Source organism: Zea mays, chromosome 10 (genome assembly GCF_902167145.1).
Source record: "Zea mays cultivar B73 chromosome 10, Zm-B73-REFERENCE-NAM-5.0, whole genome shotgun sequence".
In the NCBI taxonomy this organism is placed as follows: Eukaryota; Viridiplantae; Streptophyta; class Magnoliopsida; order Poales; family Poaceae; genus Zea; species Zea mays.
Window position 1 is genome coordinate 101,231,171 of NC_050105.1, and position 13,573 is coordinate 101,244,743.

At 42.2% G+C, this 13,573-nt stretch overlaps 1 protein-coding gene and 1 pseudogene across 2 annotated transcripts; one reads left to right on the forward strand and one right to left on the reverse strand.

Moving 5' to 3' along the window:
- The first annotated feature begins 598 nt into the window (after positions 1-598).
- LOC109943024 (uncharacterized) lies at positions 599-3,048 on the forward strand (annotated as a pseudogene).
- Positions 2,788-13,360, reverse strand: LOC100278867 (uncharacterized). Of its 2 annotated transcripts, NR_176391.1 has the most exons (13): positions 12,439-13,360; positions 12,217-12,355; positions 8,038-8,228; positions 7,831-7,938; positions 7,498-7,701; positions 7,126-7,357; positions 6,887-7,036; positions 6,646-6,802; positions 4,624-4,751; positions 4,208-4,530; positions 3,662-3,847; positions 3,093-3,468; positions 2,788-3,018 (listed from the first exon to the last, which is right to left on the reverse strand). NR_176391.1 is itself a non-coding variant. In NM_001407553.1 (12 exons), the coding sequence occupies exons 1-12, from the start codon at positions 13,243-13,245 to the stop codon at positions 3,241-3,243; spliced, it is 2,853 nt and encodes a 950-aa protein (NP_001394482.1). In that variant the 5' UTR covers positions 13,246-13,360; the 3' UTR covers positions 2,788-3,240. The 2 variants fall into 2 exon arrangements, 1 of the variants encoding a protein (NP_001394482.1); NM_001407553.1 differs by having other exon boundaries at positions 2,788-3,468.
- Positions 13,361-13,573: the final 213 nt, after the last annotated feature.

Here is a 13,573-nt window from a genome sequence, read left to right on the forward strand (position 1 = left end):
GCCAATGTTGGGGACTTGTCCTTAAATACTATGAATTAAGAACAAGGCAACACAAAAATTGTTAAACGTTAAAGTCCTTCGTCCTTCGAAGCATTATTTCCCTTGGGATATAATGAGCTTCGGACGAAGGTTATGAAGGATATACCTTCATCAGCATAACAAATAATGAAGAAGGATTTATATAAAGTATAAGAAATAACATAAACACTTAAATATTATTGTTAACTCATTTCTATTTTATTATTATGGAAAAATAGAAATGATAACAAATTACAAATGTACCTTCGGCTTAAAAGAAGGTAAAAGTACAAGCGTGACGCAAAAGCAAATGCCAAGTCAGCGTGAACAGTACGGGAGCACTGTTCATCTATTTATAGGCACGGGACGCAGCCCATGTAAAATTACACCCATGCCCTTTACATTTGCTAATAACTCTATAGTAATTCATCGGGGTCTAAATAGCCTTTTCCCTTTAAGTCGGTTTCCTTTTCTGCTATCACGCCGAAGCTCCCCTGCGCATAGCTTCGGCTCTGCGCCATCCTTCGTATTCTTTGTGCTTCTTCACACTGTGGTTTTGACCTAAGTCCGAGGTACCTGTTCATATATCATACTCCAGAAACATTGTTAAATCATGTATTTGAGGACCTTCGGAAGCCGAAGGCCCTCAACATATGTTATCTTAGTTAAATATATGCTAGTGCATACGGTGCATGTTTCCTTGCACTCCCTTCCGTTTTACAAAAAAGGTACCATAAAACTCATATTTGGTACCAAAACCATAAAAATTACTGTCAGGGAGGCACTGTTCACGTGGTTACTGTAATGCTTGAACAGTAATAAGATTAGATCAAATTTGGTTTGGATCAGATTAGTCAGGGAAGAGATAAAGATTAGATCAGATTTGGTTACTTGATAAAGAGAAGTCAAACGTCTCTATAAAAGGGACATTATTGTATCAGTTAAGGGCAAGAAAGAACTAGAAGCAAGCCTTCTTCTTGCCCGGTCGTGGGCAGAGGCTATCGGGCGGCATTCCTGCAACTACAACTCCCTCTACAATTCCCTAATCCATCACAATTCATAACAATCCGGTATTGGATATGTCAGGTGATCTGACGCCGATGACCCTTCAGGGCCTCAACGCCAAGCTCGACACCAGTCATACCGCCATCACCAACAACTTTGCCACCCTCGTGCCCTCTGTGGCAACCATTGAAGCCTTCATGGCGCGCATGGCGTGTCCCTCCCAACACCCGTCGGTGCCACAGCTGTCGGCGATCACGCACCCACCAGCGGCAGCGGTACCACCCATGTCGCCACCGCCGTCGTCACATCGCCCGATCGTGCCAATGCCCTGCGCCAACGGGGATGCCCTTTACCTCATCTCTATGCCACCATCACCATCGCCAATTTCATCATACGCCCTCTCATCAACGACGGCGTCAGAATTCACGATGGCAATGTCTCCTTCACCGACCCTGTCATTCACCGCCCCCATGCTTGTGCCGCCATAGCAGCATTGCGATGACGTCTTCTATGAGGGTGTGGATGGCATCCGGGCTTCGACGATGCAGCTACAGGTGGCGTAACGCTACCTCCTAGCGCACCGGTAAGGACAGCGCCCCATCTTCAAGCGGCGACGCCCAGTCGTCCCAGCAACCTTGCAGCGCTCGCAGGGAGGAAGACGATTGCGCGGGTAAGTGCCTGCAAGGTGTATGCGACGATGCGGCTGCAAGCGGCGATGTGGCCTCCTAGTGCGCCGACGAATGCGAGAGGTGCACCGGCAAATGCTCCAGGCAACCTTGGTGGTGGTCGACCTTCGCACACAAGGGCGCGATCTCACCCTGTCGAACGGCCATCAACAACCGCACTGGCCCGTTGTCTCCAAGCGTGAGCATGGTGTCCTGTGGGCGATGAATTCCAACTCTACGGCAACGACGACAGGGAAGTCGCTCCCCTCCTTGTAATCTGCGAGGGCGCACTACCTAGCACCACCACATTCTACTATCGGCCACCACGAGGGTGCTTCCGTTGGTCTTTGTTGCGACCTATTTCAAGTGGTCATCCACGTGCTCCCCTTTCGTCCAGATAGCGTCCACGGGATCCAGATGGCTGCACACGTGTAGATCATATGCATGAAGGGTGTTCGCCTTATCTTAAGGAGTCAAAAAAATAAAGAGTCATTGTCTAATTCAAGTTCGAAATAATAAAATAAACCAAGATATAAAAGGCTTATTTTTAGGTGTTAGGTTTATGTCTAGCAGAGTCATTGTTAGGTTGCAGCTCGAGGTCGAGCTGTATGTCCAAGTAGGGTGTAGTGTCAGAAAGACATTGTTCACGCGGTTACTATAGCTCGTGAACAATACCGAGATTAGATTAGATTTGGATCAGATTAGTTAGGAAAGAGATAAGAATTAGATCAAATTTGTTGATAAAAATTTGATTAGTTAGGGATGGATAATAATTAGATCAGATTTAGTTAATTGGATAAAGATAAGTCAATAGCCTCTATTGTATCAGTTAAAAATAAGCAATAATTAGAAACAAACCGCCTTCTTGCCCGGCCTTAGGAAGAGACCCCCGACCGCCATTCCTACAACTACAACACCCTCTACAATTCCCCCGTCCCATGGCAGTCCATAACAATTACACAGATTATTTATCTTGAAAATTAATTTCAGAACTTAAGATGCATAGAAATGAATATTCACCAAAACTACAAGTTTTACTGGTTATATAAACCACAAATGAAGGATCATGCGGTCTAAAAATTCAGTATACGGAAGTAACTTTAATAACGGAATGACATTAAATTAAATGAGATCTCCCATTACAAACAGACTAAAATAGCCAAAAATTAGTTTACACGATGAACTTTTTATAACCCAAATGCCATGTAACTGAACCCGACTAGAATTCATCAGGAAAGAACGCACAGGCCACACTACACGACCCCAGTTGTATAATATACCCACCGCATTTGCTGCCTACTTATTCCAATACAACAGCTGTATTCCCACTCTGCAAAAATAGAATAATCACAAGGGCAAATATTAACAGTAAGAAGCTTTGTTTGCCAGCCAAATACTGCTTACATGGTGGCATACTGGACAGCTGGGTTGTGAATAAGATCTCCAAGGGGTTGCGAGATTGACTTGGAACTGGCAGCAACTGAATCTACGCCCTGCAGCAGCTTACAGTAGGCAAAAATTTCAGGCATAGCTTCCTGTTGGTATTTCGTCATTAGCTTTGTGTTTGACGGTGAATTTGCTGTATCCAATCAACGTAACTACTTGTTCCAGCCATCTGGTCCTCAACAAGGTTAGATAGAAGCAGATAGCTTTCTCTTGGCTGTTCACCCTGTCGCACCACAAGGGATAGCTGGTGATAAGAAGGATCCTTCTCCCGCAGGTATCTTAGTATTTTCATGAAATTTCTTGATAACTCATTGTCACACTCTCTCAATAGAATCTGCAACAAAACCCAGGTTAGCGCACACGCAAAACCCAAAAATATGGTACACTACACATTTACTGTAGTTTTTCATACAAGAGCGTTTACAGGGGAAAATGATAATGTGCATGGAAGAATGCAAAACAACTGTTCAAGAGAAGATGTAAAAATCTGTAGCCAGCAGTATTATTATGAAGTGAAAACGTTGCACCTTAGATAGGTCAGGGAAGTTTGCCAAGCTCACTCCAAGAATGTTGTTCACAAGTTCAGGTGGGAGCATCCTTCCTAACCACACTAAGAAAGTGAAGCCATCATCAAGGAGGTACAAACCTCCCGTATCTAAACACTGAAACGTTAATGGCAAGCGTTTCAACCAACCATCAATCTTATTTGGTTCCTGCAAAACACAAAAGATCGTTTTGAATCTTTTGATTAGTGTGTGGTAAATTTGCTTAAACCAAAAAAAAGGATACACTTAAACATACCAGGAATATAGCTGATCAAATGATATATCATAGTGCAATTAAGCTAAAAATGTCTGATTATCACATTTTAAACTATAAAAGAAATTCATTTTAAAAGCGTGATATGACTTGTGAAACTATTTCAACAGAATAAACAGATCTTGTGCAAGTGAACATACTGGAAATCCTTTTTTTCTGTCTCAGACTTGGTTTGGGTGGTTTGGGCGTGGGAAATCCACAAACAACATTGGCTAACAGCAACTAAGTCAGCTTAGTGGGAAGGAACAACATACCATTGTTAATACTTCATCGACTCTGTACAAAGAAGGATAGATAAAATTGAGCAGCCTTTTTACAGGCAATATCATCATGCTAAAACCAGCAGCACATCGTTCATCAAGAGAAACATCGGCATAACCTCCACGAAGAGCAAGAGTTTTGCAGATAGCCAGGATGTATAATGGCAAAAACTTTAGGGATTCAGGAAAAATCAGTCTCCCGCCTATCCGGTGTTGTACAACATATAAATTGCGGTATTCCTTCAAACTTCTGACAAGCTTTAACTGTAACTGCTGCCGGACACTGTCCAGCTTATCAGACAGTGAATTTTCAACCGCTGCAGGATAAGATAATCAGTGAAGTACTGAAGTGTGTAATAACTATATAACATGTATATTATCATTTAAAGAGGAAGGGCATCCATACTAACCAATTCTACCCAACAATGACACAATGGCACCCGTATCTGCTTGACGGTACATTTCACTAAGATCTGTGACCACAGGTGCAGCTGCTGTGTGGACCCTGATACGCCTTTCACCAGAGGATGATGTGTATCTAATGGGGGTTGAGGACACAATAAACAAGTACCACATGAATGCATAATATTCTCAAAATACGAAAAGCACAAAGCTGACTTTTTTCCTGTACAAATGCAAAAAAAGGGACAACATGGTGTGCAGGAGTACAAATGGACCAAAAAATTCAAGCATCAACATGATCGCTTTTTTCTGAACAACTATTTATGATGATTAAACAGAATGTAAACGCACCGCGGCGGACAACTGTGTTAAACAAACATTTAGTCTGACTCTTTAGCATTTACTGTTTAGGCTAACCAAGTTGTTCAACCATATCTTCCAGTCAAACAAGATGCCACACAAGTGGAGAAGTATGTTGGTACCAATCTACAAGAATAAGGGAGATATTCATAGTTGTACTAATTACCAAAGAATTAAATTGATGAGTCATGATATGAAACTATGGGAGAGAGTTATCGAGCATCATCTGAGAGGAATAATGAAAATCTCTATGAACCAGTTTGGTTTCATGCCCGGAAGGTCAACATGGAAGCAATTTTCTTAATAAGACAAGTGATGGAGTAGTAAGGTATCAGAAGAAGAACCTACACATGGTTTTCATTGATTTGGAAAAGGCTTACGACAAATACCAAGGAATATTATGTGGTGGACGTTAGACAAACATAAAGCCCCAACAAAGTATGTTGGACTCATTAAGGATATGTACAACATGTTGTGACTAGTGTTTGAACAAGTGACGGAAATATAGATGACTTTCCGATTGAAATAGGACTATTCAACTACTCAAGGATCAGCTTTGAGCCCTTACCTTTTTGTCATAGTGATGGATAAGGTCACAAGGGACACGCAAGTAGAAATCCCTTGGTGTATGCTTTTTGCAGACGATGTGGTGCTAATTGATAAAAGCCAGGCATGAGTAAAATAGGAAACTAGAGTTGTGGTGAGGGACTCTAGAGTCCAAAGGTTTTAAACTGAGTGGAACTAAAACCGAATATATGATATGTGACTTCGGCACTACTACACACGAGAAAGGAGATGTTAGTTTAGAAGGTCAAGTAGTGCCAAGGACCTTTCGGTATTTATGACCAATGCTACATAGAGTTTTTTTATGTTGATGAAAATGTTTAGCCATAGAATCAAAGTAGGGTAGATAAAGTGGCGTCAAGCATCTTGCATTCTATGACAAGAGGTACCACAGAAGCTAAAAGGCAGGTTTTATAGGACAGCTATTAGACCTGTTATGTTGTATGGTGCAGAATGTTGGCCTACAAAAAGACAAAATGTCCAGCAGATAAATGTTATAGAAATGTGTATGTTACGTTAGATTTTTGGTCATACAAGGAATTGAGTCTAAAATGATGATATACGTGATAGGCTAAGGGTTGCAACAATTGAAGAAAAATTTATCCAACACTTGTTGAGATGATTTGGACATGTCTAACAAAGACCTCTAGAGGCAACAGTGCATAGTGGGATTCTAAGGCGTGATAGCAATGGAAAGAGGTAGGGGAAGGCCGAAGTTGACAGGTGTAGAGACAGAAAAAGAAGACTTGAAGGGATGGAATATAACAAAAGATTTGGCCTTGAATAGAAGTGCATGAAAAATAGCTATCCATGTGTCTTAACCTTGACTTGTAGGGTCTGTTGCTACCCTAACTTGCTTGGGACAAAAAAAAACTTTGTTGTTGTTGGGAACATTCTGACATAGTTTTTAAAATACTTCTTATTAAATGAAACACAATTAAGCATATGTATTGCCATCTAAACAGCCTTTTGCTAATGAAAATTTGAAGGAGTGATATTCCAATGTAAAATTTTCAACTACGACAACAATTTCTCACACTGAAATCAAGGAATATGTGTAAGAATGCATGTAATCGTAATAGTATCAAATTGAGAAGAAAGGATACAGCAATGCCACTTGGAAGTATACAGTTTGGGTGGTCATTAATGTCTCCTCTAGCGACAATTGCATTGCAAAAGCTTTATCAGAGTCAACAGCTGGAAGGGCTAACAGGTCTGTGGATCGTAGCATGAAATGACCATGATAGGTTGTGAACCGTACTCCTGAAGCAGATGTTATGAGTTAGATCAAATCATAAACTAACAAAGACAATTAGAAAATGAAGATAAATGCAAATGTGGATGAACCTTTTCCACATCTGATACGCATAACAGATTCCCAGGCAGTCTCTCGTGTAAGGTCCCTACTAAGCTCAAGTTTAAGTTTGTCTTCATGTGTAGGTGCCTGGAATGATGGATAATGGTACACCTGACCACCAGTATACTTAGCCAAAGACCCTAAAAATTTCATAAATAGCATAAAAATATAGTACAGCAGAAAATAGCTAATGTACGCCAATTCAAACATTCCACCAGCAAATTCTCACCCAAAGAAGCTATATCAGAGTACTTCTCACTGAAAGAAAATATGTCCACTGCGATCTGATTTTTTGTGAATTCAGCAGCCATCTGTTTGTAGAAGGGATCTTCAGGTACCCTCAGAGTATGCTCCTTGTCTGTTCCATACGCACGAACATCATCTCCTCGAAGTCTCAAACGACCAATACCAAGAGATGGCAAAGTACTCTGGAAGACAAGCAACTTCCCCCCAATTTGACTCTACAAAGGGATTTCATAATTGTCCTTAATTTTGGTGAAGAAATAAGACAATAATGGTATATAGGAACAATTAAATATGTACTTTAACGATAATTCTCACATCAAATATGATATAAATAGAATATAAATAAGAATCATACCATAACCATGAAAGCTGCTTTAAGTGCTGGACCAAGAGCAGACTCCACATTTACATTGTCATGGAACATATTTGGCAAGCTATCAAGAAATGATTCCACAACATGTCTTGAGTCGACCAAATTAACCAAGAGGTCATCAGGCAATGGCAGAAAAACATCATCCAAATCAGCAACCACCATCATTTGAGGTTGTGACAAAGAAGACTGATACAAGAAAACCATACAGGTTCTTTTAGTACATATTGAATGCAACATTCAAAAATTGCCATGTAATGCAAAACAAAAGGTTAAGTTTGAGTTGAAAAATGACTATGTGAGAGATACAGAGCATGCCTTGAAGTTATGAAAATGCAAGGTACTGTCAAATGTTAAGAATCCAATCTGTGTTCGCGGAAAGCCTGGAAGTTCATCGAGGCATGATTTTATGGTCTTTGCAACAATCTAAAAGAATAAGTGGCAGTAATTATGTGAGTCATTAAGGGATAAAATAAAAAGATGGCACTCAGAAAAAAAAATTAAAAACACAGATAAAAACGATACCTCAAGCAATCCGCTTCGAACTGCAGACACTGACACGTCAATAAGAAAGAAATAGGACGGCGGCATCGGTGGCCGCACCATATATTCTGTTGGAGCAACAAACTCTACAGTTCCCTTAGAGAGTTCAGGTCTTTGATCAGTATCGTACCTCCTGCCACTAGCATCAAGAGCACAAAAGTACTCTCCAGGAACTGCAGTAAAAGAAAGCAAGGGTTTCATAAAGCAGTTCTTGTAGAGGGTTTCTAGGGAATTATGTAGCATTGGAATGAAGATTGTATGAAAGAAAAAAATTTGTACTTCAAGCGCTATTTCCATGAACAATAGTTAACTCTGATGACTAACAAACTTACAACATGAGTTCATAAGATCCACCCTTTCTTTTCTTGTATATAATCATGGACCCAATAAAAGCAAAATACTTCTTGCACAGAAGAGACACTATAACTTGGTCAGGGAGGGAAAGACCGCTCGGTATTATATTAAGAAGTCCAGGCCGAGAAAATCACCGAATCCTAGGCCCCCATCACTAGCGAGCCGTCACAGTCCACTCTACAACGGCCTAGTTGGAAGGTGGCGCGCAAGACGTAACCTTGGAGCGGGCGGGGCACAACGAAAGGACTTCTTTTAACCAAGCCATATATTCGTCCCTGAGGGGGGATCGAACCCTGAACCTGGAGGTGCTACTCGGAAGCCTTAACCATTACGCTAGAGGCCCTTTCGCACAAAAGAGACACTATAATTACAGCATGCTTAATCTAGCTCCTTTGGTCTCAAAATACATCCTAAAATATATGATCGATGATATGAGGTAATACTTCCATCCAGAAAAAGGATACAATTCTAGCATTATTACTAGTGGAACTTTCCAAAGTTTGACCAAGTTCATAGAAAAGAGTATCAATACTTACAACATAAAAATAGGCATAGTGGCATGCAAGGAAAATATATCTCATAAAGAATCTAACGACACATATTTGGTATCATAAATATTGATACTTTTTTGTATATGAACTTGGTCAAACTCAAAATAATTTGACTCGGTACTATGATAGAATTGCATTATTTTCCAGATGGAGTACTCATAGCTCAATTTCTAAGACTCCGAGGAACAATATCACAATCGTTGTGGAAAGCATGTCAAGCTAGAGTGTACATAATCAGAAAGTCAATGGTGCTAGCTCTACATTATAAATGTATGGCGGTAACTGATAAGCATAAGCTAGGATAACAGAATCATATAGAAAGGAGAAGGGAACACGATGCAGTGGTGAAAAGAGGCAGCGATCAGCTGCAAGGAATTGCCAAGAAGGGGCTTAACTCCTTAATTACCCTTGGACTTTGGATCCTTTGGAATCACAGACTGTGAGTTTGACGGGCTTACTCCTAACTTGGAAGCAGCTATCAGAAGAGCTGAGGAAGAAAGGAAAGTATGGGAACTAGCAGGAGCCAAGAACTTGGCTCTCCTAACGGCCCCAATTCCGGGGCTTTAGTGGGTAGTACATTTTTGGAGCCTGCTATGGATCCATTCCTGTATTTTGTTTTTGGCCACCGTAAGGTGCCTCTGCCTTTTGCCCTATTGTATCGGTCCTTCTTTGGACCTTCATCTATTCTTCTTAATATAATGATGTGCACCTCTCTTGCGCGTTCGAGAAAAAAATATAGAAAGGCAGCTTTGTGGCCTTCATGGATCGTGTCATTTAATGTTTAGGTGAAAAATAGTTAGGTTTATAATTCATGGTGAAATCTGATGTTTCAGGCCAAGGTCAAGGACTCAAGGTATGATTTGGTTTGTTATTTGATTAACCTTGAAAACAACCATTTAATTTCTGCACAACCAATTGGATCTTTTGTGTCTGGACACTGCTACATTTAGTCTCAAGCTTCACCACTGGATTCAGGATACTCATAAGAACTACCATTATCGAACACACAAAGCATCAATCTCTTCTCCACAACCCCTTGGGTCTTTTGTGTCTGTACACTGCTGCATTTAGTCTCAAGCTCCATCACTGGATTCAAGGACTCATAATGACAAACATTATAGAACATGCAAACCATCAAGCCTATCTATGACATCTTGCCACTTGCCAAAATTAGTAGCAGCAAAGTATTATCCCAGTCATCAATTACAGAACTGCACGTGCCTATTATTATCAAATTAATCAATTAATTAATAATGGAGAAAGAATATGCTACTATGTAATCACCTCAATAATGATAATTTATTTTGAAACAAAATAAAGGAGCTGGCTCAGTGTCATGAATAAATAGCAATCGAAAAGTTGATTACAAATTTAATTTTTTTCAAAAAAAAAAACAAGACAAGTACCCTATTCATTGCCATGTGTATCAGGGTTAAAAGAAGTATTGCTTCTTTGGCTATGGGATGGTGCTTAGAAAATAAGACACATCCTCTATAGCATGGCCACTTGGCCACAACATTTCACCTACTAATTCTACATTACAGTTTTTGTTAAACCATCCTACATCATAATGTTCCCTCTTAGCAAGTGTTACTCCCCAATTTCAAACTAATTCTTCAGAGTAGACAAAAGAACTAAGAAGGATGTAAGCAGAGAAAGAGAGAAAGAAATAACCAAGCAACGCGTATTTAATCACATTGGAAACATGGTAGAGAATTAATGGTTGTATGTAGCTCAGCAAGAAGCTGGGCAAAAAACCCGTAACCCGATACCCGAACCCGGATCCCAATTACCCGAAACCCAATTTTTATTTGGGAATTTCAGCTAACAACTTTAAAAACCGAACTTATTTCGGGTAACTCGGGTACCACCCTCAAGTACCCGAAATACCCGAACAACAACAGCCCAACCCGCCCCCTCCCAGTGCGCACGCAAGCTCAGCCACTTAGGTACACAGGCACCACGCACGCGACACACATGCTCCAGGTAATTGGTTCACTCAAGCAAGTTTTCCATTGTTTCTTAGATGGAGGAGTATATTTGCCGCATTGCATTAAAGGACAAGAAAAAATTGCATTTTCTTCTTGATTTGTTCACTGTTTAGTATACTGGATGTCTGGATAGACAGCCAAAATTGATGGGATTGAAAGAAATTCTTCAGGTGCTAGCGTCATGGCGTGCTGCACGCTGCTGTGTTTTTTTGTTTATTCTTATTTTGTTTTACACAAGTAAAATGTTGATTTTACAAGCTACATGCTAAGCGATGTAAGGACCGAAAGCTGTTTGTCAATGTTTAGTTATGAGTAGCACTGTATCTCTGAGTAAATTATTGATGATGAGCGAAGTACAGACTGAGTAAATATTGTTAGACTTTTTTATATGATTCTTCATAGGAACACATTCGGTTACTTCTTGTTCGGGTACATCGGGAATACCCGATACCCGAAACCGAATTTTTGGGTACCCGGATTTTCGGGTAATATAAAACCTGTTGTAATTTCAGTTAACAATTCTCAGAACCCGAATTACCCGACCCGAATTTTTCGGGTAACCCGAATGCCCAGCCAAGGAGGTAATAGGTGAGGCAGAAGAAGGTAACATATAAACATTAGATGAATTATATTTTGAAATAGCACAGAAAACTGTGCGCCTTATAATTCTCAGAGGCATGAACTAGTATGTTATGCTAGAGTTATCACACTACATCAAAAACATTTTTCCAACCTGCGGGGGGTAAGACAACCCCCGGGCATTGTATTAAGAAGAAGACTTTCTCACACAGGTCGAGAAAACCCCCGAACCCCTAACCCACCCATACACAGTTGTACCATAGCCCATGTGAGAATGACCGGGACCGGGACCGGACCTTAGACCTGTGTTTTGGTGTGGGATAGACGAGGGGATTTTTTTAACCACGGCCTGAAATTCGCTCACACAGAGGGTCGAACTCAGGAGCTGAGGAGCGCTACTCAAACCACCTAACCAACTCAGTTAGTGCTACATCAAGAACATAGTAGAAACAAGATAAGGAAAGGTCCTTAGTGGTTTCTGCATCCAAACTGCATTATTAAAAGTAGTGAAATAATCTTTCTTATCTACCACAAAAAGACATACTTCTTTTATAAAATGATATGACAGCTAGTTGAAATCAACGGTGAACGGACATGAAAAATCATTAGTCTACCAGTATGGTCTATTTCAGCCATTCTGTAACACAGACTGGTGTTGGGATGAAGTTCAGGATAGTTATAGTTACCGTCATTGAGCAATGTACAAAGATTGCAGCGCCATTTCCTTCCAGCATCTGCAAATGTTGCATAAGGATTTATATACGTCCTACATCTTCGACAGCGAATGACACCGGCGGACCCAAAGTTGATAACTGGCACTTCCTCCTGAGTAAAGGGAAAGAAACGTATCAAGGAAAGGGGCATTCACAGAAAAACAGAAACAAATAAAGAGCAAAATAGCTCATTACCCCGTCAGGTGATTCTGCAAGAGGATGTACCACAGCTCCAAGAGGCAAATGCCACCTGGAGACCAATGACTGAGATGCCGGAATCGCATGGGTTGTCAGCCTGAAGTACCTTGGGTGGCAATTAAATGGGTATGACTCTATAAGCTTAACTGGCTCCTCATCACCATCCAATGGCCTTGGCAGCCCTTTTACATCAACACCAGGATCAAGTGACCCAGGCACAGAACTCAGTGACAACGACTGGAAGTCCTCCACTAAACTCTGAAGTGTGCCTCCAACTGGAGGCCCGCCACTTTGATAAGCTGCCTGGTTACCAAATGTGGCAGCTGACCCCATTGGAGGAGGTGGCATATTCTGCACAGGTTGTTGAAATGCTGGCCTTGACATCGGAAATTGAGGGTTCGAAGGTGGTGCACCAGGGTAATACCCTTGCGCCTGTAGTGGTTGTGACAGCGGCCTCGCATATGTTGGTGGTGGAGGCAAAGCGCCTTGCGTTGGAGATTGTGGCTGCGCAAGGGATGACAGCGGAGAGCGAAAAGGTGCTGGTGTAGCAGCAAAAGGGCCCGTAGGCGGCGGTCCAGCAGCGAATGGGCCCTGAGACTGTGGAGGAGACGTAAAAGGACTCTGAGACGGTTGAGCGGAGGCAAAAGGGACCTGCGACGGTGGAGCGGAGGCAAAGGGGCCCTGAGACGGTGGCGCGGAGGTGAAAGGGCTCTGAGGCGGTGGCGCGGAAGTGAAAGGGCGCTGGGGCGGTGTGCCAGCACCAAAGGGGCCCTGTGACGACGGTGGACCCCTGAACCCACCCATTGCGGCGGGTGGCACAGCCCCGAAATGAGGCGCCGCAGCACCAGACTGAGGAGGCGGCACTCCCTGCCACGGCGGCGGGGCGAACGGGCCACCGGCGGCAAACGGTGGAGGCGGGACAGCGGCGCCGGGCACGAAGGCTGAGACAGTGCGACCGGGAGGCGGCGGCCTCTCGTTACCCATCGGCGGCTGCATCACGTAGAACCTGCGGAATCGAGCGGCGGCGGAAGCGCGATGAGACAGGAGCTTTCTGTGCGCGTGATCCGCGTGTTTCCCGATCGGATCCTGCCGGCGCGGGCGGATCTGGCGGGCTCGGTGAGATTCGGGGGAG

What these genes read in the sequence shown, in the direction of transcription:
- LOC100278867 (NM_001407553.1), bottom strand. Translation starts at nt 13,245, where the DNA reads ATGGGTGGGTTCAGGGGTCCACCGTCGTCACAGGGCCCCTTTGGTGCT. An exon ending in TTGTACATTGCTCAATGACG is followed by an intron (nt 8,229 to 12,216) that starts GTAACTATAACT and finishes CTTTTACTGCAG; the next exon opens with TTCCTGGAGAGTACTTTTGT. An exon ending in TCGATGAAGTATTAACAATG is followed by an intron (nt 3,848 to 4,207) that starts GTATGTTGTTCC and finishes TGTGTTTTGCAG; the next exon opens with GAACCAAATAAGATTGATGG.